We start from the raw sequence: 24,477 nt of genomic DNA on the forward strand, positions 1-24,477 counted from the left end.
GCGCTCTTCTTCTGTCTGCCCTTCAAGCTTTTGCTTTCATCACGTCGTCAATGAGCTTCGTCCACTACTTAGCTCAATCCTTTCTAAAGCAATCGTTAGTTACAGCATTCTTATAGAACGTTTAAGTCCAATCAATTGTGAATGTTTCCCAAACAAATTAATAATAATGACATGTTAGCAAAGTATCGTAATCAACATTGATGACGTCACGAGGGCCGTCCATCAAATCGGAAGGATGGCTGCTAAAAGCGGATCTGGTCTTTATAACCAACACATCAAATAGTTCTTCATTTTTTTTGCCTCTTCACATCAAAATGGTAGACTTGCTGTGGCTGTCAGAAGACTTTTTTTCTTTTTTTTTGTCAATGAAACTGGCTTTAGAGGTTTTGTTTACTAAAAGGTTGCTGTGGCTTCTCAACTTAGTAATGTTGATAGCAAATGAAAATTTTCAGCATGTGCACTATGTTAATAATGAAAGAATGAAAGTGGCCTTTGTGTACCCTTCATGAGTTAGCACTTGACTTGACACTTCCTGTCTTGGCCAAAACAACGATAACACATTGACTACATGCTTCCAAATGTTGGTTAATAAGTACAAAAAGCAGGTAAAGTGCAACTATCTGGTTAGAAATGAAAAAAGCCGAGTGTACGTCGAGAATATCCGGCTGATTCCTGCTTGGGGAAAACAAGCGCGCGGAGGCGAGCCGCCAAGAGGCCTCGCCAACTCGTTACATCATTCTTGTACTTTAGCCCGCGCGTTCGTTCCCGAGCCAGCAAGGATGTCACTTGTCCTTTTTTTATATTCTATATTTACACTTGAAGGTTACAAAGCTCACAATAGCCAGCAAGCAACAAAAGCTTAAAGGCTTAACCTGCGCCTCCTCCTCATCCTCGTCGCAACGCGAACCTTTGACCCCGTCTGAACAACAACAATCCTATTAGATGTGGAAGAAGACGTATAATCACATACGAGACGTGTCTGGCTGTGAGCTCGCGATGATTCATCATGTTTGAATGTTTTGCACATATTGCATTGGACAACTGTCATTCGTTCGTTTTACACTTTTAACATTGCATTCCGTGGCCTCCAGTGCAAAAGTGTGAAAAAGAAAACCATGAAGTGCTTGAATGCGGATTTCACTGAGCTTCCCGCGCAAATTTGAGATTTTGGGTCACTCTGCGGTCTTGTAAAAAAAAAAAAACGACTGCGCAATCAAAGTTTGCAATTAACACTGCTGTTGCATTACTCGACCACTGGGTGGTGCTGTAATACAATTGTCAAGAACGAGATGATGAACAGACGCGGTTGTTTTCCTCTTTCAACACAAACGCTAAAACTGCATTCCAAATGTATAAAGACAACTTCATCTTTAAATTCTGCACGAACAGAGGAAAAACTAAACAAAAAGTGCTAAAAAAGTGTCAATAGTCAATGTTTAATATCCCAAACATTTTCCAGCAAAGCCATTCAACACTTATTTTTGTAAAAACAGACGAAAACATTTTTATTGGAGGGAATTTCAAATCGAGAAATGTTTACGGCATGATTTCATCACATTGGTGTTTGTTTGAGTTGTTTGAGTTGAGTGTCCACAGGTCGATTCTAAAAATAGCTCTCCAGAATAGAATGTTCTTTTTTTAAAATTTTATTTAAACGTAATATTGTACATGTTTCTTTGGTACCAAATGTTATATTTTATAAATTAAGCAGATTATGTTCAATGAGAGTATTTTTGGTTACACAAATATTTTCAAAAGATGTTATTTTAAAACGTAATGTTTTTGCTCCTGGTTATCAGACCGTCGGAATCTAATTTCAGCCTTGATGGCGTCTAGTTGTCACATTGCTAAAAAATATACACAAAATGGAGTCAAAGTATCACTCCTGCAAAAAGAGCTGTGGCGAAGGACATCCCAAACCGCTTAAATTGGCAGAATTCTGTTGCCGCCGATTTCACAACCCGCTTTCATCCTGTGATGGAAAACAAGAGTTAGCTTGCATGGGAATATCTATCAGATGTTTGGCGTAAAGTTCAGAGTCCCGATGGGACGCCTACCTCCTTGCTTTCGCGACAGTCCCCGCAAATGCAGCCGAGGCAGCCGTTGACCACCTGAACGCCGCACAGCGCCAGTTGCAGCACGCTCATCGCCAGCAGGATGGAGAAGAGAACCACGTGCCACATCACCGCATTCTTGGGGTACAGGCACACGTCCCACAAGTTCTGGTTGACCAGGTAGCTCTCATTGCCGCTGGAAGGACGAGTCCGTTTCGATGTTAGCTTTCGCCTTTCCCTCCCAATGCCATTTCGACATTTCATCTGTGGATACTCACGTTCCAAGCTCCTCGAAGGGATACGTCCAAACGTCTCCCTCCACTTGACACTTTGGCCCGATGGCCAAGCCGGCCGAGGCCACGCTGCAGCAGTAGATGGCGCCCACCAGACCGAAAGCCGACGAGAACACCGAGTTCAACATCTGGCGGTGGCGAAATCAACCCGGATGTTATCTGGTGCCCACACCTCCCCCGCCTATGTTTGCTTTCGCTCGTTATCTAATGGCGCTGTAATCTCAAGCACTCACCCGGCAGCGGTTGCCGCAGCAACCCTTTCCGCAGCAACCCTTGCCCCCGGCCCTGATAGCGGAGCAGCTCGGGCACAGCATCTGAAAACAGAAAATCGGGCCTCAAAAAAAAAAAAAAGACACCTGCGCCTCAAAAGGGTTCTAACGAAGCTATGATGAGGCCTCGAGCAGCGCTTGACGACACAAGAATATTAACACCTTTCAGTGTCAAATCAGTCATCATTCTACAAAACAGTTTCCTGCCGACGGAATCCCCCAAATAACGGTCGCCTTTGTCGAGTTACTCACAAAGAGTCCTCCTCCGATGAGACCACCCATCAGCCACACCTGCAGGGAGATCTGATCATTTTCCAGACTTTTGCCGTCGGGGAAGAAGAGCAGCAGGTTGGCGATCATGCAGACGAAGGCCGAAGGAAGCAGGAGCAAGCCCACCAGGCGGGCGCATTTCCCCGTACAACACATCCTGCCTTGCTTTCCGAGCCTTTGCTGCCACAAGCTCGAGCGGCCAACGAGGCGAGCAAAGTGAGTGCGTCACTCGCTGAAACTCAAACACGTCAAAGCGGAAGCAAGACAGGGAACAAAGGCCACCAAGGGTGGATGTGCGCTTTTGATTTCCACCTCTGATAGGCTGCAGGTGGACATTGATTAGCACCCGGTAGCTTCTCGCCATTATTCGAGATGACTTGATCGTGTTTATTATCTGCTTGGATTATTTCGGCACGGCCTGTCGACTGGTGACTTGTGGGGGGGCGGAGGTGAAAGGCTCACTGGTGTTTACATGGCACACTCCCTCCGAAGTTACCATTCGGGCCGTTGCAATCTCAAGTACAGACCCCTCGTGTTATCTCGTGATGTCGATTCAGCTCTTAGATAAATACCAAGGGTCCTTTGTTGTGTTTGGAATATTTTTCAGGAGCAGATTAATTAAGTGACACATTAATCAGTTAATAAAATGATCATAAATGTCAAACATCCATGGACAAAAAAAGCCGATAGAATGAATTGATCTATTCTTTTGCAGCATTTCACAAATTTGGTTTCAATAATGGTCAGTATTATTTTTAATATGAAAGATTTTGCTAATAAAAATGTTTTGTTTTTTTTCATTCATCACAGCAGATCACTGTTGAACATTGGAATGGATGCATTTTTTGTTTCATCCATCCAGGATTAATGTCGTTCTTCAAGTAATTTGTTAGGAGTGTGTTTAGAGTCAGTCTCTAAAGTTACATATTCCCAGATGATTTGTGATAATAACTTGGCTTTCTGTTTTACCATGATACAAGAAATGTGTTCTCATTATCTTTCTGGCAACAAGAGTCAGCATGATCAGACAGGCCCGTTTGAATTCGGTTTCCGGGCCATTTGCGTGTTCCCGTTTTTTGCTAGTCCCCGTGGCGAAAATCTTCAGAAGTAAAATTGAGGTTTAAAGTTGACCACTCATATATGAAAATATAAATATACAAAATAATAAAAATGTTGGCGAGGGAAAAATGAAGTGATATGCCTGTACACTGCTGAACACTGGCTAACCAACGTGCTTATGTGACGGCCATGTTGGCAGGGGCAAAGTTTGCATTAAAGGCAATGCATGCACATAGATATTAAGTCTTAACGTCCTTTTTAATCAACCAATTTGTCATGAAATCATCTCTCTTTTTTTTTATCAATGCCCAAATGCGTGCTATCTACGCATAACATGAAAAAAATGCTGTTTTCATTTAACTTGCGAAAAATTATTCCCAGGTCCTTGTAATTTGGGGTAATTGCACAAACGTATGCGGCACAGTGTTCCGGCATCCTTTTTCTTTCGCGTTCTCATGCCTTACACGCACATGGAATGCACTGACGAGTTTGCCCCTCCTAGCTTAGCGTCGCTTGCAGGCTGGCAGCTACAAAGGGGCGTGTCCTATTTAACCACTTAGGTTCGTATCTATGGTTGTCGGCGCCTGGAGCTATGCACGAACTCGTCGCCGTGTTTTGTTGAACGACAATAACACAGCCGAGTCACCGCGCCGCTGCCTGGGGAAAGAGAGGCCGAAAGTCGGGCAGACATGGCCGAGGCTCGGCCCGAGGAAGACGAGGAGAGTATGAGGAGGGATCCCGGGGAACAAGTGGTCCGACGGCAGTCCAACGGCAGCGAAGGTAAAAAAAAAAAAACAACAACAACGGGACACAAACACGGGAACAATTTGAGTCACGATGTTGTGCGTTTACCTTTGTTTACTTCGGGGGTTCTAAATAAAATGTATTGAATCCAGGGTGAAATGTTTCCAAGTACCCCCTCCCCCTCATAAAACTCAACAAAAGTTGTTTGCGTTCTCGGGACATCGTTATCATAAAGTAACATTTATTTTTTATTTTTTATAGTTGTGCTATTGACAAGTAAGTTAATGTCTTTGTCAGGATGATAAATCTTAATTTTCCTCGATTATTTTCCCGGGAGAAAGTCGCAATAGCACGTTATCCCGGAAGTTGCTGGAACAGACGCGAAACACCGATACTCGTCATCCCTGCTAGTTGTATTTTTTTTTAATATACAAACTTCAGAGACATTGCAGATATCGTGTGCAATTCTTGCACTTTTCATTTTTTTTAAAAATTTGTCTTGCATCCGTTTGTATGTTTTGCACTCATTTGAGTCGTGAATAAGCATTCCTTTCTCTTGTTATCGTTGATCTTTTGTTTTTATTTTCACGAGTCTTTGAATTTACTGAGTCAACGAGGAACCTCAAGTGTCGTGTTTCATGCCATGTCATGAAGAAATGTGTGTTGACAAAAATAAAGTTCCTTGTATATTAAGGTCAAAGTTAAAAGATTTTATTTCTACATAAGCGACCCATGTTCGAAGATGATTTGCGCTTTATTCTGAAAAATACACCTTTTGTTTTTCCTTAAGAAGAAAAAAAATATCTATCTGCTCTACTCTGGTTATTGAATATTGTATCATAGTTTGTTTTTTAATCTCTATTCATGAATTACTGTCACATTATTTTGCGTGCAATTTATCTGACCATAGTTACCAGAATAAGAACAATTGAGATTCATCTTCACCTTTTTTTTATATTTAACAATACTTTTTCATGAGATCAATAACTTCTATTATTGCCTATTTATGCATAAACAGTAAGAAATATTTCCCTATTCCTTTTTTTTCCTTTAATTTGTATCCAACGAGGCATGGTCACAATTTTCATTTCCCCTTTTGCTGGACCGCTTGTCATCAGTAAAATCTGACATTCACAAACTTTGGGAAGACTTGGATATATCTTTGAGATCCATATCCTACCTCTCATCCTTTAAAAAAGTCACTGAAAATCTACATTAGAGGAGGTCATTTTTTCTTCTTCATTGTCATTGTAATGAAATCTCAATTTGTTATCATGTCTGCTTTGTACGCATTATATTTTATTTCGTTTTTTTTAACTTTGACCGTACGCCTCGGAATTTTCATTTTAAAATGGAATCTCGAGCAAGCCCTTTCGGCGCCATTTCCTCCTTGCCCTCTTTTTAAATTCTGCTAAATAAACAAACTAACTAAACAAATAATAGGAGGAGTGTCAGAAAACTTCAGATAATTGTCAGTTTTTTTTTCTTCTTTTTTTAAAAGGTGTAATCCTGCTATTCGCTGAGCAGGTGTTTCCCCCTCGGAAATCTTTATGTCCATGAAGTGGTGGGCTGGCCATTTTTTGGGGCGGGGGGCCTTTGGCTTGGACCTAATCCATCTCTTAAAACCTCCACTATCAGGTCACAATCAAAGAAACTATCTTTGGACTCTCTCGTGAAAGCAGTGAACAAGAGAAGAATCTTGGGGGCGGGTATTGCAAACATCTGGAAGTGTAAAGAGGAGCGCCATGACTCCAGCAGAAGTTCCCGCAGCCAATCGCAGTGACTTCCTGGAGAGGAGCGAGTCGGGAGAGTCGGGAGTCCAGAGCAGGGAGGAGAGCGGCGTGAGCGGAAGACGCGCCGTCGAAAAAGAGGATTTGGGGGAAAATGTACCGATTTGTGAGGATGATTGACAGCCGATGACACGTTGAAGTTTCCTGCCGTAACCTCTGTGTCGTTTTTTTTTGTGCCCCCGCAGGTCGTCCGGGCAGGAGGAAGCCAGAAAATCGTCTCAGGTTGTGAACACTTTTTCCCTCTCTTCGTTTTTGTGTGTAACCCAATCTGTTCATCGACCCTTTTGGCCTCTCCAAACGTTTTGTGCTTGGAGTCCATCCCCACTCTGCTGTGTCTGCAACCCCCACCAGCCCCCCCCCTACTTTTCCTCTGACACACTCTTGAAAGTATTTAGGCTGTTGGTCTGTTGGCATGGCAACCAGCCGGGGGCAGTGTCAGCACTGTCAGCGTTTGTTTATGGGGCAAACCTCAAAGTGGTTTTGTTGAGTGTGTGTGTGTGTTGAGTTGCTGTCCTTTGCTAATCTGCCTAGCAACAAAGAAAATCTCAGTCTTCATTCAGACATTCTAAAACATCTTGAAAATCCGTTTAAGTGCTGAGCTAAATGTTGTTTTTCCATCTTTCTGTCTGCGCAGCCAAGGTCCACTTTGGTCCCTCAGAGCGGCCATCAAAAGAAGTGAGTACACAAAAGTGCCTCGGATTGGATTTTTCCAAGTGTGTCCCAATACTTTTTGTCCGTCAGCCACTAGCAGGTCCAGTTTGTCTGACCCCCCGCGGGACAGAAACCGTAACGGAGACGGCAGGTAAGGCGACACGTTCGTCTTTAGCGTCATCATCGCCTTTCATTCCTCCCGTTGACTTCCTGTTCAGGGTTCCCGTTGCCAGGCGACCGGAGATCACCATCCTGTCGGCCGAACCGCTCCCCTCCCCGTCGTGGTTAGCCGGAACGCCTGGCGCATTCCCGCCCCCTCCTCCACCGGCTGCTCAAATCTGGGGGCCCACCATCCCGCCGTCCATACAGGTAACGCCTCTCCCATGATGCCGTGCTGCGCCACGGGGAACTTTGATCGCCTTTCCCACCCGCAGCCGCCGTCGTATGATGAGGTGATCAGGGAGAAGACGCAGGAGCTGGCTGTGCACACGTCTTCATCGCCGTCATCTTCGTTAGCGTCGTCTCATCCAGCTTTTCGAACGACCATCGCCACTCAGACAGACACCGGATCCTCTGCAGGTGAGAAGACGCCTCATTCGTTTGGAGGCGCAACTTGAACACAAAAAAACGCTAATCTGAACGTTTTCGGTGTCCAGCGAAACAAGTCAAACCGCAGCGCCCGCCGATCCCCGCCACTCCGTCTCGAGCCAATTCCGAAATCGTCTCCGCTTCGACCCCAGCTTCGGAAAACGGCCAATCGGAGCAGCTCCCCGGTGCCGCGCGACCTCCCGACCAGGCCGAGCGCCCCAAGCCCCTCCCCCGATCCCGATCCCGGCCCACTCTGACCCCGGTCAGCAACGAGGTCAAGGTTCAGACTTTGGTGAAACTGCGAGAGGACGGCTTGGCCACGCTCGCCGCCCGCGCTCGCTGTGACATCAGCAAACTGGACGCGAGTAAAGGGAAATACCTTCAAGAGCTCCTGGACGCCTTCAGCTCCGACGACTGGGGTCTTCCGGAGCAGCGCGGTGACGACAGCGGCCTCAGCCAATCGGAGGAGGAGGACGACGACCACGACGACATGGCGGCCCTGAGGGCGAGAATCCAGGCGTTTGAACAGCAGCAGGTGGCGCTCGACGGAAACGAGGAGGTGGTCGCCAAGAAACCCGACCCCCGGCCGCGCCCTCCTCTCCGAGCGCAACCCGCCAAAGTGCCTCCTCCCGCCGTTGCCCCTAAACCCAAAAACCTCCCCAAAGCATCCACCGTGGACCCCACCGAACCCCCCCTTGAGATCCCGAACCCCAAAGCACCGCCAATCGCCGAGCCCCTTCCGACTCACGCGCCCACCACCTCGCCTTGCACTGCGCCTGTCCCAGCCCCCAGGCAAACCCCGGCGAAATCTTCCCCCTCCCTCAGTGAGACTCCTCCCCCGACTAAATCTCCATCTCGACCACCAATCGCCCCGCGGTCAAGTGTGGGGGCCGCACCCCACGAAAAGGTACACATGGCCCCAGCACGCCCCCCAAGACCTTCCGCAGAGGACAGCAGGGGGCCACAAACGCAAAGTCAGGATATTGCTAACCTGACAGGTAAGTCTTGTTCTACTCGTAAATATACAGTCGACTGTTTTTTTTTTTGCTTATTACAATTTAGTTACTGTTATGTCTCTCTGTAATGCAAACTATTGAGGGTGGGCCGTGACATTTTTTACAGAACTGCTGATAATTACAAATAATTAAAAGTTCAGGCCCGATTTCCGATCACCTCAGGACAAAAGACCTAAAAAAAAAAAATCCACACCCCGTTTTTTGTTATACACCAGAAATACGACCAGGACATGATTTAAAAAAAAAATAAATAAAAATAAAATTCCACCATTAATGTGACGTACTAAATGGTTCAACTCCTTGTTCCATCGCCCGTGACAAATTCTCCAAAGCACGTGGGAAAATGTTTTCCATGCTAATGAACGCCAGCTTGAAAAGAAAATTCCAACATGACGCAAGCGTAACGCTGCTCGTCGCCAAAAGAACAAACCTTGCAGTCAATCACGTTGGCGGCAGCATCGACTTTCTGGGTCATTTCTCTTAAGTTGGAATCGGCGTCTTTAGTCACGGCGGAGGGAATTATGACTCAGTGTTAGCACAAAAGCGTCAGGAAAAGCTCACTGGCACGGCTAAACTTGATTTTAGGTTCACCACACTTTAAATGTGATTGGCTAAGACTGAACACAACTCAGCGATGTGGGCGTGCTCGCTTGCGCAAGCACACTTTCTATGGAGTTTATTTTTAGCGCCGCTCTTTAATCGTTTTTTTTTCCCTCAATTGAGCATTCCAGGTTATAGGTCACAGTGAGCCAACCTAGTCTTTTTTTTTTTTTTTAATTTATCGCAAAAAGTTTTCAAAAGTCTACACACCCTTGTTGAAAGGCCAGGTTTGCCTTTCAACAAGGGTGTGTAGACTTTTTTAAATCCTCTGTGTACTCAACACATATTGAACAATAGCAATTTTGAAATCAGGTGGGTGAGGATGTCGGTCGCATTTGAACCAGTGGCCTTCGCTTGCCCTCCTCTTCTGTTGTTGGCCGCCTCAGTGCACCACACCCGTTGAAAGAAAACGTGACAGGAAATGACACGAAACGAGAAAACCTGTTGCTTTCCATGCCGGCGGGAAGACGATACCCCCTCAGGGCTTTATGTTGTTGTCTCGTCTTCCTCACCCGAGGAATCAACAATGCGTGTTGGCAACTCGGCTAAAGTGCCTGAGCTCCCGAGTTGCATTGTGGGTAACGTAAGCTGTGCGCCGCAACACAAAGCATCTTTTGAGGCTGAATGCAAACGTTGCACGGCCACTGTGAGAGAGTTGTGGTCGTCCGATTCAGCCTGGACATTGGCCGATTGTGTGCGCAGAAGAAGAAGAAGCCTCTCTGTGTGGACCAAAGGTTATTCTAGTTAACGAAAATGATTAATTAAATTGATTAAAATGACAATTGGGGGAAAAAAACGTTTTTTGTTCATGAAATAACATAAATAAACATGCATTTACAAAAAAATAGAACTGTGAAAGTAACTTTAATTTCGGAAAAATGTTCTGCGTTGTGTTTGGCAGTTAATAATTAAAAATGTATTTATTTGGCTATTGCTGTACGAACATAAAGAAGGACGGTCACTTGAGAATTTTCACTCACTGTGACATTTTTTTATTTTTTTTTATTTTGCACTCAACAAAAACTCCATGCATTTAAAAAAAAAACTAATCATAAAACTAATATCAACTAAAGATTTTCTAAAAAAAAAAAAAACCTGCTTTAAAAACAATTTAAACATTATCTGAATTTGATAAATAAAATAAAATAAACTAGTTAAAAACCTAAAACACAGATCTCTCTCTTTTTTTTTTTTTTTTCAACTCTTGGGGTTACTTTTTTACTACTTACAAAACAGTTCGGCTCATGATTTTCAAAATAAAACCGCATGCTTGCTATCTGAAAGTGCTCAACTGCAACTTAATTTCCATGTCAAAGCATGTTGCTGTTATCTTTTCAGGTTCCGCTTTTGAACCGAATCCGGTCCCCTCCAAATCTGCCGCGCTCAATCCCGCTCCCGCTCCCGTCCTCGTCAAACCGTCGTCGCCTGGCCTGAAAAAGGCGGACAGTATCTGTGAGCCGCCGCTACCGCCGAGGTAAGAGCGACGACTTGTGTCGGTTTTTCTCTCTTTGTCTCTCTTTCGATCACCGCTTCTCAAAGTGTGGGTGGCGCTGTAAGTCGTAGTTATAAATTGTTTTGCTTTACAGCGTGTTCAAAATTTTTCTGTTTTTCCTCGATTGTCAATGCAAATGACAGTCGGTATAGTTTCCAAAATTTCAACCGTTGTAAGATCATTTGAACGTCTTCGAACACTGAGCAGTATTTTATTTCTTATTTGTTCAAAAATAAAAACCTTCAATTGCTTTGCTCCCCAAAATGTTTGAGAACCCATACGCTAATTAGATGACTAGAAATAACAAAATTAACGCATGAAGCTAACGATTAATTTAAGAGATTTTTAATCAGTAAATATTTTTTATTAATGGATGAATCCGATTTTTTTTTTATTTCAATGCCTTCATGAAAAAAATGACAATTGTTTCAAATTGACAGAGCTGCAAATGCAAAAAAAAAAATGTGTTTATGATTTCTTGTTTGGTCTGTAACTTGTCAGAAAATGTTAAAGCTTGAATTCTTTAACGTGTGTCCACATTTATAAAGAAGACAATTATGCTCGTACATTCAACTTAAAGATTGATGAACTCTTTGAACGCCATTGACGACGAGTCCACATCTTTTGCCGTTTTTATGGTGATGGGCAGAGAAAAGTCTTGGGCAACTCTGATTTAATCTTCAACTGGGTAAATCCAAAAAACAAACAAAAAAAAATAACTATGGCCAGCAGGTGGCAGCATTGGTTCTCTTTTGGATGAGATTAGTGCATATTAAAATTGTGATGTTCTGGTTTTTTCTTTTTTTTTTTTTTTTCCAAAAATGGCTGTCATTAATTCACCTCAACATGCATGCAAACGTTAGCCAAGCCGCTTAGCACAACTTTTCTCCTCTTCAGGCCTTCAAGTGTGAAACCCGTGGCCCTCCCCCCAAGGCCTCCATCAATCAAATCCGTCCCTGCCCGTCCACCGCCTCCCGCCATCATCTCTTCGGCAGTGGCGAGCCAGCCCCAGCCGCAAACGGCGTCTTCCTTCACAGCGTCCAATCACAAAGCATCCAAACGAGGACCGCCTCTTCCCCCTCGCCCCAAGCCCGGACATCCGCTCTATCCCACGGTAACAAACCGAAAGGTCACAAATATGATTTTGAAGCACGTTGCTATCAAACGTTTGTGTCTCAGAAACAGGAAGTCCTCATCGTTCTGGATGACCTGCCGCCGGAGTCTCCGCCCACCCTCGTCACGCCGCTTTTCAGCACGTCGGAAAGTCTCATGGACCTGGACGTGCTGCCCCCAGCACAAGGACCAGAACCCGCATTGCAGGTATGAGGAGGTTCTGTTGACGTGGGGGGGATGCAGACAATGTTCAATTCAGTCAAGTTCCACCGGTTTGCTGTTCACAAATGTCGATTGCCGCCTGTGGAATTCATTCTCAGCTGTTAGCGAAATGACTCATCGAGATGCTGCTCCTGTAAAATGCCACAAGATGGCGCCAAAGCATTGAATTAATTGTATTGTTGAATATGTTCAAGTGATGCAGTTTTGTGTGGAGGGGAGGAGCTTTTCTTTTTACCCCTATCATCTTTTTTTATTTTTTTATTTCATTTGAAATTAATTCTAAATTAATTCATTAAAAATGTATTTTAAAATTATACAGTGTAGGGGATACATTCCTTCCCCACCCTCAGTTTATCTATATCTACGATAAAATCAAATAAGAAGAGAATTTTTAACTTGACCCCTCCCTAATTCCTTTAAGTTCCCACTGTGGCTCGCACAGTTCTTCAAAAAAGAAGCCAAGCGTGCTTGCTTCAAGCTGTTATTGTCGCTTTGTTTTCGCTCAGAAAACAAGACAATTCAACATTGCTCGTTTAAAAACCCACATTTGTAACCAAACCATGTCATCAAGTTATGTAATTTTGTCTAACAATAGTCAGCTATCTTAACTCATTCACTGCCAATAGAATGTACTTTTTGGCGTCTATATCCGTCAATGGCAGCGAATGAGTTAATGCTAACATTTAATACAAAATGACACTCGGGGCCTCACGGAAATTAGCTGTTGCCCCGTAATGTGGTATGAAACCGAAAGCGCACAACTTTAAATTTGGACTTTAGTAACAGTACTTAAAAATGTTTTAATATGTATTCAAATGTGCGAGATTTTTAAAATTCTCTAGCGTGAACATTCCTCACTTAACATTCTGTGTCGTCTGTGCAGCCGGCCATGCAGAAACATCCTGAGCCGCCTCCGGTCAGGTCGGACACGTCAAATACCGTCTTGTTTGTTTGTTTGTTTGTCTGTCAAACTAAACTTGCTTCCTTGTTGTGTACGCGTGTGCGCAGTGGCCCTCGTTATGTCGCCTTGTTCGACTTTGTGGGAGCGGAGGACGACGAGCTCACCTTCTCCCAGGGGGACGCCATCAGCCTCCTGGAGGTGGTTGACCAACAGTGGGGGCGTGGCCAGATTCATGGGCGCGTCGGACTTTTCCCACTTAGCTTCACCCGAGCCATCGAGGGCTGCCCAGCAGAAAGTCCTGGTGAGGCCCGGCATTGTTTTTTTTTTTTAATTAATTAATTTATTTTTGTGTTTTTGTTTCTATGTTTTTGCTTCTGCGATGGCACAATTAAATATTGCATTTTTATGTTTTTCCTCAGTGGCAACGACCCCCTCAAAAGAAACAGAAGTGAGTGTAAAATGTTTTTTTTTTCCTCTTGATAAACTTTGACCTTAATGTCATAATATTGCAAGTTAATTTGGGTTTGTGAATCACTGACATAGAAAACATTTTCACAGAAAAACAAATGTCTTAGTTATCCATATATTTAAATGAAACTCAGGTGGAGGAGTGGGCAGTGGCGCTTTTTGACTTCCCTGGTCAGACTGCAGAGGATCTCTCCTTCCACAAGGGGGCGTATATCCGAGTGATGGAACACGTGGACTCTGAATGGAGGAGGGGCCGACTGAACGGGAGGGAGGGGCTTTATCCCGCAGCTTTCACGCAGGCCTGCCCAGGTGCGACACACACAAAACAGAATAATGTGCAAAATTGTATTATTATGTCATTTCATACTGTGTATGACACCAAAAAACAAAAATCTTTCGACCTAAGATTTGATTTCTGCATAATTTGCTCATAAAATGTGGTCTAGTCAGCCAACCAACATTTAGTTCATTCAGTGCGACGAGACTGGCGTTTTTGGTTAAAGCTGCTCCGCCCAATCAAACTTTTCGCTTTGGGGATGCTTTGCTCCTTCAAGGCCTGGTTACATTGCGATCTTCTGCAGATCAATGAATTCCCAAGTTTATCAAGCCACTGACCGAATTGCTTTCTTCCTGCTTCCAGCTCGGCCAATCCCAAGCCAGAAGGTCGCAGTGAGAGGCGTGGCCAAAGCTTTATTTTCCTTCACCGCCGAACACCGGGATGAACTCACAGTGAAGGTGAGTTTCTGGAAACACGTCATCAAAACAACATGTTGTGACTTGATATTGTGGCTCTTCTTCCAGCCCGGCGACATCATCACGCAGGTGGAGTCTGCGGATGAGGAGTGGATTGCGGGAGTGGTCGGCAGTAAGCGTGGAATTGTGCCCAAAAACTACATTTTGCTTCTTTGACGAGCACAATCCGCTGAACGGACGTTTTGTGGCGGAGGTGAGGACAACAGTATTTCCGTCGACCAAGATCGGCATGGGCCTCGCTCACGACTTCCTCCGTGCTGCTCAATACTTGCGACAGGACGCTTTTGGAGTCTTGACGACATGGAACAGGACATTGAAGCTCAAGTACGAGATCTTTTCTTTCCTCGACGTAACGCGTTTGATTATTAACGTAACTAACCAATCGGATGTTTCCGTGAAGTGTCTCAGTCTAATTAATGCACGTTGACACCTGAACGACAATATAAGTGGAGTTGAGAATTCCCAAGTATTTTTACAGAACGATGAGAGGCTTGTTCGGTGAAGTGACGTGAATGTAATCAAAACAAACATTCCAACTTTTAAATCCTAATAAAACTTTGCTGCATTCTTCTAATTATGTTCAACTCATCTTTTAAAAAAAAAAAGCTCCAAATGTAGGTTATATATAGTAAACGCCATTTGGACTTTACTATCCATTTACTGTAAAAGTATCAGATGTTTTATTTTGTTTGCATTAAAAAAACTGCAACAGCAAAAATTATTTTTAGTGCAAAGACAATTAAGTGCAACGAGAAATCAAAATATGCAAAAAAAAAAAAGCAGCGTACTGAATGGAAAAAAAAATTCAAATACTAACGATGTAAAGAACAGGCCAATCGGAGCAGGATTGAAAACCCCTGATGTGACTAAACTGTGAGGTGACAACATGGTTTAAAAACTAACGTAATGGATGAATCGTTAGGACTTTAAAATGTAAATGGGCAAAATAACTTGAGTCATTAAAAAAAGAAAAATAACTTTTGTTACTCTGCTCTTGGGGGCCCTCTAGTGGCTGCAGGCTCTTAATTGGCTTCAGTCCAGCTCGGATTTCAAAACAAGACAAAGTAAACATTTTCACTGGCTACGTTTTATTTCACAGTTGAATGCATCTTCGTCCTCCATTTGAAGGTCTTTGAACGCACCGTGGCCCGTTTGATAGAAAAAAAAAAACACACACATCATCACATGCTTTGGGACGAGCAAAGCGTTCCTAAAAGCCATCGAAGGTGGCTCGGTTTTGCAAAAAAACACACGAATGCAATTCAGAAAGGACCTTTGTCATGGAAAGCGTTTGGGCAAACGTTCTAATCTACTGCACTTGATCCAAGGTTACTAAGGCATGATGACGAGCACATACGGAAACAGAAGTATGTTAGTAAGGAGGAGAGGTTAGCCGCGAGGACTTGCGCCTTGCGTGCACGTCGCTCACGGTGTCAACACGGCAAGGCGTCTTTTGGTTTGGTGTAAAGCGAAAAGTAGAAATACTTAAGAGTGGCTCTCGGCCACAGGTCGTAACTGCATCGCGCCGACGGCTTGAGTTCTTCCGTTTAAATCAGGGCGGTCCAATGACATTCTTCATCTTTAATTCATTTTAAATATTTAAAAAATAAGCCATCAGTGGAGGAAAAAAAATAGGCGAAGCTATTCTCAAGCTCAAATCATTTTTCCCGTTGAAATGAGACACCACTTATTGATTTAAAAAATAATTACAAGCAATAACATTTTATTTTTCCTCTCTTCTGGTTGCTAAAAGAAATATTGGCCCTGGAGCCGTAGTTTGGACAACCCTGCTTTAAATTCCCACATGCTCACAGACAACAGACAGAACGATGGACGAATGGGATAATTAGTTTAAAAGCACCATTCGGAAGCCGTCACAATTTTCGGCTTCACGACAGACTCACATGACAGCTAACATGGACAACATATTTTGAATTTCAACAAGGCGGGAAACTAACAACTAAGTTTGTTGGACTGAAACGGGGCCTTGAGCACGGAACTGTGATTTTTTTTTTTTTTTTTTTTAAACCCTGTTTGGATCAGTGCAGACAGGCACAGTGCTTCTGGCCTTGGATCGCGAATTAGAAACAAGTAGCTTGGGGTGCATCTTCCCAGAAAAAGTGGAAGACATTCTGGGAACGGGCAAAGGCTTGAAATGATCTGTCCACTTTTCCTGATGCACACACTGGACGTGTGCACCCCTTTTTTTTTTTTTGCCTTTTTGCAGATAGTCCCAATATACTGCGCGGTGCTCCAGTTGAGAGCAGTCGGAAGAGTTGAGGATGCGATTGTGGTGGCTGGATCAACTCGAATCGGCGATTGTCACCGATGGGGATCGAATCCTCCGCGATGTCAATTTGTCGGCAATCTCTAGAAATAAAAGCGCTCCAGGACGAGATCTGGTCCAGTGGCTGACATCTAAACCAGCGGGGACGGAACCTGCTTGGTTTCCAGCCCCGGGGATTCCTTCTCCGTTGCGATTGGCTCGTCGTTGCCGGAGTCGACGGGAGCGTCGTCCTGCGAGAGCGCACACGGCAATGAGCAGCGTTGTTATTCAGAATAATTAAGAATTTTTTTTTTTTTTTTTTAAAAAAGGGGGCAAGCTCACCGACACCCACGGATGGGAGAGAACCTCGTCCGCTGTGAAGCGAACGTCCACGTTCACCTGCAGCATCTGACTAATCAGCATCTGAGGGACATCGCGTGGACTCGTTACGATATTGAGGTCGCCACCGCGGCCCAAAAAGCAGAAAAACGGGCACGCTCGTAAAGATTTTCACAATACATCGCTCACTAATTAAGTACTACGCGGTTCTCAGTTCTCGGTCTTTGCACATTTTCAACAATTATCTTCATACATAAAAAAAATATGTAAAAAAAAAAAAAATCAAAAACTAGTAAAAACAAGCGATAAACTGATTAATTTGATCAACTTTTTTTTTTTAATCCGCATTGCAAGTCAATTTTTCTAGATTTTTTTTTTGCACTGATTCAGAATCTGCCCTTGTTTTTTTCTAGCACATCAGGTTTGCGTAATAATAACAAATCAAAATTGTATGAATTACGGATTTGGTTCCGCCGCAGCCGGCATTTCTGGAATGTCAACTAAAAGTTCCGATGCATTGCGGAATTCATGTTGCGCAAGTTTTTATAGGTCAAACGAAAACAAAAAATGAAAATCTAAAACCTGCAGGGGGAGAAAGAAAGTAAAGACATTTTTTTAAATCAGGATAAAAAATATCGTCATTTAGTTCAGCCATCTCTGATTAAAACTTATCCACTGGGCCGATTTATCTGCTGATATTTGGCATTTTATATCGGCATCGGCCTTTTTTTTTTTTAAATGAAAATCTGACAGCCTATAAGAAATTTTAAAAAATAAATAAATAAAAGTGTGCTCACTTCCGGGATCTATTAATTTGAATTTTCCATTAATTTTATAAGAGATCCGCCTGACCTTGGGAGCGCTGCACCTTTTTGTTTAAAACGTTTTGTCGAAAACCAAAAAAAAAAAAAAACCTTCAAAATTTTGCAAATTAAGTTGTCTCTCAACAAATGCTCAAACACGTTTCAACAAAGTTAGGAGTTGGAGTGTGAATTTTTTTCACACTAATATTTTCCCTTTAACAGGAAGTGAATATCGGTTCCAAATATTTACTACCGGCCACCTTGACTATTGGTAATCTGTATTGGCCCTCAAAAAAGAAATGAATAAATAAAAATAAAAAAACACAACCACATCTGTAAAATTTGCAGCCGTCACCTTAGCAGAAAGGCTGATGGCATCCCAGTCCGGCGACGGGAACTCCAGTTTCCCTCGGAGGATCTGATCAAAAAGCTCCTCCTGGACGTTGTTCTCGCTGCGAAAGACGAGACCCATTTCCACTGAACGATGACCGACGCTTGGTTTTTTGGGAATAAAGCCACCGTGTTTGACCTTCACTGACCTTCTGAATGGCGGGAAACCGCAAAGGAGGATGTAGGTGATGATGCCCGCCGCCCAGATGTCCACCTTCAGACCGTAACTATCGCACAAAACATCCACGCGTAATCAACGCCAGCTCGGAATAACCTCCGTGCTCATTTCCCGTCTCCTCTCACCCGCTTTCGGCGATGATCTCCGGCGCCACGTAGGTCGGCGTGCCGCACACGGTGTAAAGCGGCCCCTCCACCAACGTGGCCAAACCGAAGTCTCCCAGTTTGAGCGACTTGGTGCCATCCGGGTACTCGCACACCTGCCGGGAACACAAAAGCGTCAGTGAGCACGCTGGCCGGCGTCCACGTGGGGCGTCCACCCGACGCCTACCAGCAGATTCTCGGGCTTGATGTCTCTGTGGACGATGTTCATCCTGTGTAGGTACTTGATGGCTCCGGCCAGGTTGTACACCATGGCGCTGGCGTCGTGCTCGCTGTACTTGGTGGACGACGTGATGGCGTCAAACAGGTCGCCTCCCTAAAGCAGGCGGAGAGACGGCGTTGTAACGTTGTTCCCCCCGGCGATTTGTCTCGTCGCACGCGGAAAAGCACCTTGACCAGCTCCATCACCAGGAAAAGCTGAGACGGCGTCTCGTCCACCTCGATGAGCCGGATGATGCTGGGGTGGCGAACCCGACGCAAGACCGCCACCTCGTTCTCGATCAGGTGCTCCTATTCCAGACCTTTTAGTTAGGCGGCACATTTCTTACTTGGTCTTTGGTTTCAAAAGTCAGTGACTCTAGATCAGGTGTGTGCAAACTATGGCCCGGGGGCCACAGATGGCCCGGGGGCTACATATGGCCCGTTGAACGTTTTAATCGGGCCCGCAAAAAAAATGGAATGAATAAATCTTGTTCATGTTTCTAAATACTGTGGTGAGTCAAAGACAGATATTTTGTCGTAATGCTTTTGTCATTTTTATTTAAAATTAAAATGATTTTTTTCTCCAGTGAGGTGAGGGGACCAAAACACGCCATCCATCTGCTCCTGGTCCGGCCCCTTTGTCAAATTTTAGAACGCGTTGTGGCCCACCAATCAAAAAGTTTGCCCACCCCTGCTCTAGGTTATTTATTCACAGAAAAAAATTACCTCAATTTTGTTTTGGTTTAACTGAAGGAACTTTTGGTTCATCCAGTTGTTAATTTGCTCCAGACGCAAAAAGTTAATTGAACTGCTCTCATTTGGGGTTATTGAACAAGATAAGGTATTTTCCGGACAACTTTTTTTCCTCGATTTGGAACCATGCGGCGAATACGACGGTGCGCCTTTTCTGTAGATTTTTCTTTCACCACTAGGGGGCGCTCTATAGTTCAGAAAATACACTAAATAAATCTCGATTTTTTTTTTTTTTTTCCTCTTGGGTCTGTTCTGTTTTAATGAGCAAAGTTGTTGCCGTGTTAAAAGGCACTTTTTTAACAATCTGTTTTTTTTTAATGTGCATTCACAGTACAAAATCGTTCTGTACAGTAAACAACTCATTTTTTTTCTACATATATATAATTTATTTATTTATTAAGAGTTGCTGCTGCTTATATGCAGGTGCGCCTTATGGTCCAGAAAATACGGTAGATGTGATAACCAATATTGGCGTTCTGAAGCATTTGACCCAAAGGGAATATATACCGACTGAACGAAAGGGGTCCTAAGAGTGACCCGTGTGGGACGCCAACGCGGCAATGGCGGATTTTGTTGGGGGTTTTCTGTGGCTAAAATATGGATATAACAATTTACCTTCCCACAGCAGCGAGCTTTGTCGATGATCTTCAACGCAAACTCCTGTCCAGTCGACCTGCCCGGAGCATCAGAACCACCGTCACTCCACGTTCAACAAAGAAGAACAAATCTTGTCTTTACCTCTCGATGCACTCCTTCACCACGGCAAAGTTCCCATCGCCGATCACTTTCCCGATTTTGTACTTGCTGCTGATGAGCGACGACGACACCGACACGTTTCCGTTCACTTGGGAGAGAAGTTTTGACGGTGTGGTCACGTCGCCGTTGGACAGAAAGTTGGACGGACGCGATAACACGCACCTTCGAGAGGGACGTCGTCGTCGGAGTGCTGAGCCGCGCCGTTGATGTCCGTGGAAGAAGAGCGATGTGGAGAAACCTGCGGATGGAACCGAAACGTTCCACACGGATCATGTCGGTGAAGACGAGTTTTAAAGAAGAGCCCACCTTGAGGCTGCTGCGTGTCCCGGGACTGGTGGGGGAGGGGCTGGACCTGGACGACTTTGCGGGGACTTGAGATCCTGACGCCTCATTGGCTGCGGGAGAAAAGAAACAACAACGATGGTAGGAAAACGAAACCAAATTTCTCGCGTCTTACCTGATCCTGGTGACCGGGACCGCGGCATCGCTTTTGTTGCAGCCTTGGAGGAGGCCAAACCAGAGCCGCTGGAACTTTTAGGAGTGGAAGTCTTCTGAGAGGCGGCGGGACGAGCCACTTTGACACGGCACTCTGGAAAAGGAGACGACTTTAATGACACTGCTCACAAAAAAAAAGAATTGGCAATAAATGTGTGTGTGTGTGTGAGAGACCGTTCACAAAGGCCGCCGTCTTGCCACTGTGAGTGAGCACAAAGTCGTCCTGAGCGTAGCGAAACTTCTCCAGCCCGCACGCCATGAACACGTCGTCGTCCCCGAAGAAATCCTGCAGACAGGTCAGCTGCACACACACACACACACGCCCACCCCACACACACACACGCACACGCCCCCACGCACGTTTTGAAGGTCAAACCTCAACAGTGAGGCGCTCTATGAGACGTTAAGGGGAGTATATTTGTTTTGTGAGCTCACCTGTTTTCCGTCCAGCGTGTACAGCCGCTTGACGGCTCCCGAGTCCAACTTGATGGCCTCGGTGATGTCGGCCAGCACTTGTTCGAAGGAGTGAGCCGTCTTCTTGTTGAGGAGGATCCGCACCGCCTTGCGGGGCTTGACTCCGCTTCGGATCACCGTCACCAGCTTGGGCTTGATGAAGTCTTTGCTCTCTCGGCCCTCGGGGCGCTCTTTGCCGCTCCCGCCGACGCCGGTCGCCGCCCCGGCAGACGCGGCCGAAGACCTGTTCGAGGTTGCCGTGCCGCTCCCGGATCCGGCGCCGGGTTTCCAGCTCGGAACGGAGATCTTGGTGTAGTCCACTTTACGGTAAGGCTGGTTGGAGGCGCAAACGTAGCACTCGCCTGAGCGCAGACACATGAGGATCATTGCAGAACTTAACGGAGATCCTGTCAGGTTTTGTGCATCGCGTATGTCACCAAGCGACGCATCGGTCTTCGTTTCCATGCATTAGTTCTCATTAGCCGTCTTAACCGTCATCAATATTGATGAGTGGAGTTCAAGTCAATTGAACTGGACTTTGCTGAGTGTCCATAAATCACATCCGGAAAGTATTTCGAGGAAAGAGGAAGAGGCATAACGAGAACAAAAATGGTGCGCATGTGGGCTGAACAATTAATCCGATTAAAATCGACATCGCAATGTAGGAGAATAGAATTTTCAAAACGCAATGGCTGCAATTTATTTATTTATTTTTTTTTTACATAAGAATGCAACATACTCGCGTCACAGTGGACGACTGGTTTGCTCATCCGCCTCACAGTGCAGAGGTCGTGGATTCGATCCCCGACTCCGGCCTTCCTGTGTGGGGTTTGCATGTTCTCCCCATGCCTGCGTGGCTTTTCTCCGGGTATTCCGGTTTCCTCCCTCATTCCCAAAAAACATGCATGACAGGCCGATTGGACGCTCTAAATTGCCCCGAGGTGTGACTTTGAGCACGAATGGTTGCTCGTCTTTGTCTGCCCTGTGATTGGCTGGCAACCAGTTCAGGGTAAACCCCGCCTACTACCTGAAGACGGCTGGGATAGGCTCCAGCACTCCCCGCGACCCTCCTAAGGAGAAGCGGTACAGATAATGGATGGAGTCTCAGCTCCTCAGTCAGCTGCAATAAGAAGTGTTCTTTGCAGAGGATAAAGAAAATATGCCTGTGAGTATTATTTTTGTCTTTTTCAATGTTGCACTACTTGTTTTCAAATATCCGTTAAAGGGTTAGAACACCTCCACATAGATTCTTTTCATTAATCTGTCATACATTTTGTATTGTGTGTTAGCATTAAGCTAACGGAAGCCGTAAAGCATTTTAGCTCCCACATCATTGCAACCCGAATATTGCGAAACTGCGTGCATGTCGCTAACCTTCCACCAGCTCGTCCATGCTGTTGATCTTCTTTGCGCCGTCGATGGTGTAGATGGTCCGCACACCTTGCGGCAGGTGGAGGTTGTCGGCCAGCGAGCGGGTCAGCTCCATGAGGAGGGCGTCGTACGAGCGGAAGCGGTCGCTGGAAACGGCGTACACCAGCCCCTTGAAGGAGCGGTCCCCGTTGCGGTAGAAGCGCACCTTCTTGGCGCGCTTTTCCAAAGTGAGCGCCTGCAAAGTGCGTGTGCGGTAGTAGCTGCAGTTGGTGCTGTGGGCCGGGCTCGGAACCAGGCTGCTGCCGCGCGAGCTCGGGCCCGAGTCGTCTCGTTTGGCCCGAGCGGAGCGCCCTCGGCGGACCTTGTCGCGTTCATCGAAGTGCTCCGGTTCCATGGTCTTGGTGTCGGGGATCAGGTCCGTTTGCACCGTCCCGTTACGCGAGAGTCATCTCGATTCCGCTGAGAAGCTCCCGTGGCGATTTTGAGAAGACCGGGATGAGGTGTTTCTAGAAAGCCATTCAAGATCTTTTGAGTGGTGACTTCTTCAGATGGGAAGATTCTGGTGGGAAGTCGAGAATCCACTTGAATCCTGAAAAGAAGCAAAGGGGGTGAAATACTGTTGGACTGAGCCGCTATAAATTCTGCAAAATGTGCTCTCTCTCTGTAGTTCGTGGCCAGGAAATGAAATCATTTAGCGTCGAAATAATTTTGAAATAAAAATCATCCAAAATCTCCGGTTGGCTCCTGAAAAGAAACAATGAGCCCGAATCAGAAGGAGAGGTCACGACAGCATCCTGCAGCCGTCCACCACAAGCTCACCGACGAACCCGTTTTCACGCGTCCGTAAGGTCAGATGAGCCAGCATCACCTTGCCATGCAAACATGTCAGTCAAGGTTGCAGGTGCAATCCAGTCACGTGCCTTGCCTTCCATCCCATTCCGCTCAACCTGCACACGAGATTAGAACAAAAGCACGCACCCGCCCAAACGCGTGCGCGGCGGAGGGAGGCACCTACCAATAATGCCGAGGAGCCGGTTTGTTGCTATGGAGGCCCCCCCCCCCCTCCTCAACACTTCCCTGCCCTCCCCTCCTCCCCGGTGCGCAGGTTCCGGTATTTTCCGGTTGAAACGGCGCCTGCATGTGAATTCCACCGCGACGACGGTCGGCCCGAGCGGGACCGGGACGCTATCCGGGGATTAGTGATTGAGAGGCGGGGAGCTCGCAGCGGGATGCGCCGCAACGGGCTCCGGATAGCAGCAGCTGCGCGGCCGCTGCAGCAGAGACCAGACGCCGGTACAAGCAGCTTCCGCTCCCGCCCCTCGTCCGAGGCGCGCTCTCTCTCTCTCTCTCTCTCTCTCTGTCTCTCTGTCTCTCTGTCTCTCTGCTCTCTCTCTCTCTCTCTCTCTCTCTCTGTCTCTCTGTCTCTCTCTCTCTCTCTCTCTGTCTCTCTCTCTCTCTCTCTCTCTCTCTCTGTCTCTCTGTCTCTCTGTCTCTCTGTCTCTCTCTCTCTCTCTCTCTCTCTCTCTGTCTCTCTGTCTCTCTCTCTCTCTCTCTCTGTCTCTCTCTCTGTCTCTCTCTCCTCTCTCTCTCTCTCTCTCTCTCTCTCTCTCTCTCTTCCCCCCCCTTGTCTTTTGTGTATCTCGACCCCTCCCCCTAATCTTGTCCCATTTTTGTCACTTCTGCCAATTAAAGCTGAAAAATGGCAAACGCCCGAGGGAAGAAAAACCTAAAAATAGACATATAAATGGATTTAATTACTATATTGATAAATATAGATCTGGGCTGTATGTATCAATATATTTCTATTTCGGTATTTTTAGATCTGCAGACATAAAGCAGATATGATGTTGTGTATTTGTCTAAATATAGACTGTAGGTGTGTGTAGAAAATATATAGTTTTTCATTCAATACTCAAAAAGTGATGGTGATACACTGGGGCTTGTGGGGTGGATATAACCTATAGCCCAATCACAAAAATATGACTCAGATACGCCCTTCCAGCATTTTATTTTATATTCTAAAATATA

At 45.5% G+C, this 24,477-nt stretch overlaps 3 protein-coding genes across 6 annotated transcripts; 1 reads left to right on the top strand and 2 right to left on the bottom strand.

The window, feature by feature from the left end:
* Positions 1-1,417: 1,417 nt before the first annotated feature.
* On the bottom strand, positions 1,418-3,137 carry tm4sf5 (transmembrane 4 L six family member 5). The gene is made up of 5 exons (XM_088294302.1): positions 2,869-3,137; positions 2,581-2,661; positions 2,333-2,475; positions 2,058-2,250; positions 1,418-1,972 (listed from the first exon to the last, which is right to left on the bottom strand). Exons 1-5 carry the CDS (start codon positions 3,040-3,042, stop codon positions 1,955-1,957), a joined length of 609 nt encoding a protein of 202 aa, XP_088150428.1. The 5' UTR covers positions 3,043-3,137; the 3' UTR covers positions 1,418-1,954.
* LOC148338913 (uncharacterized) lies at positions 2,858-14,857 on the top strand. 2 transcript variants are annotated; one of them, XM_088294301.1, is made up of 16 exons: positions 2,858-4,725; positions 6,665-6,701; positions 7,114-7,154; positions 7,221-7,281; positions 7,349-7,499; positions 7,565-7,709; positions 7,787-8,716; positions 10,673-10,808; positions 11,724-11,940; positions 12,006-12,146; positions 13,045-13,082; positions 13,170-13,363; positions 13,482-13,510; positions 13,665-13,839; positions 14,171-14,265; positions 14,332-14,857. In XM_088294301.1, exons 1-16 carry the CDS (start codon positions 4,635-4,637, stop codon positions 14,437-14,439), a joined length of 2,589 nt encoding a protein of 862 aa, XP_088150427.1. In that variant the 5' UTR covers positions 2,858-4,634; the 3' UTR covers positions 14,440-14,857. The 2 variants fall into 2 exon arrangements, with proteins under 2 accessions (XP_088150427.1, XP_088150426.1); XM_088294300.1 differs by lacking the exons at positions 2,858-4,725; positions 6,665-6,701; positions 7,114-7,154; positions 7,221-7,281 and having other exon boundaries at positions 7,482-7,709; positions 14,332-14,476; positions 14,561-14,857.
* Positions 14,858-16,162: 1,305 nt separating this feature from the next.
* LOC148338914 (serine/threonine-protein kinase DCLK2-like) lies at positions 16,163-23,515 on the bottom strand. Of its 3 annotated transcripts, XM_088292510.1 has the most exons (16): positions 23,465-23,515; positions 22,453-23,038; positions 21,061-21,440; positions 20,800-20,926; positions 20,588-20,719; positions 20,437-20,525; positions 20,293-20,368; positions 20,113-20,218; positions 19,990-20,047; positions 18,811-18,930; positions 18,590-18,736; positions 18,385-18,518; positions 18,231-18,308; positions 18,047-18,143; positions 16,892-16,972; positions 16,163-16,800 (listed from the first exon to the last, which is right to left on the bottom strand). In XM_088292510.1, exons 2-16 carry the CDS (start codon positions 22,841-22,843, stop codon positions 16,702-16,704), a joined length of 2,115 nt encoding a protein of 704 aa, XP_088148636.1. In that variant the 5' UTR covers positions 22,844-23,038; positions 23,465-23,515; the 3' UTR covers positions 16,163-16,701. The 3 variants fall into 3 exon arrangements, with proteins under 3 accessions (XP_088148636.1, XP_088148634.1, XP_088148635.1); XM_088292508.1 differs by having other exon boundaries at positions 18,047-18,308; XM_088292509.1 differs by lacking the exon at positions 23,465-23,515 and adding an exon at positions 23,269-23,419 and having other exon boundaries at positions 18,047-18,308.
* Between the last annotated feature and the right edge of the window lie 962 nt (positions 23,516-24,477).

The sequence above is a fragment of the Idiotropiscis lumnitzeri genome, chromosome 4 (assembly GCF_059441095.1).
Source record: "Idiotropiscis lumnitzeri isolate Australia: NSW breed Sydney's pygmy pipehorse chromosome 4, RoL_Ilum_1.0, whole genome shotgun sequence".
NCBI lineage: Eukaryota > Metazoa > Chordata > Actinopteri > Syngnathiformes > Syngnathidae > Idiotropiscis > Idiotropiscis lumnitzeri.

Coding starts and splice junctions, on each gene's coding strand:
- tm4sf5 (XM_088294302.1), bottom strand. CDS start 3,042: ATGTGTTGTACGGGGAAATGCGCCCGCCTGGTGGGCTTGCTCCTGCTT. Junction 2,476..2,580: donor GCTGCGGCAACCGCTGCCGG/GTGAGTGCTTGA, acceptor CGCCACCGCCAG/ATGTTGAACTCGGTGTTCTC. Junction 2,251..2,332: donor CCCTTCGAGGAGCTTGGAAC/GTGAGTATCCAC, acceptor TCGTCCTTCCAG/CGGCAATGAGAGCTACCTGG.
- LOC148338913 (XM_088294301.1), top strand. CDS start 4,635: ATGGCCGAGGCTCGGCCCGAGGAAGACGAGGAGAGTATGAGGAGGGAT. Junction 4,726..6,664: donor GCAGTCCAACGGCAGCGAAG/GTAAAAAAAAAA, acceptor GTGCCCCCGCAG/GTCGTCCGGGCAGGAGGAAG. Junction 13,364..13,481: donor CTGCCCAGCAGAAAGTCCTG/GTGAGGCCCGGC, acceptor GTTTTTCCTCAG/TGGCAACGACCCCCTCAAAA.
- LOC148338914 (XM_088292508.1), bottom strand. CDS start 22,843: ATGGAACCGGAGCACTTCGATGAACGCGACAAGGTCCGCCGAGGGCGC. Junction 20,369..20,436: donor GGACACGCAGCAGCCTCAAG/GTGGGCTCTTCT, acceptor TTCCATCCGCAG/GTTTCTCCACATCGCTCTTC. Junction 16,801..16,891: donor TCTCCCATCCGTGGGTGTCG/GTGAGCTTGCCC, acceptor GCGCTCTCGCAG/GACGACGCTCCCGTCGACTC.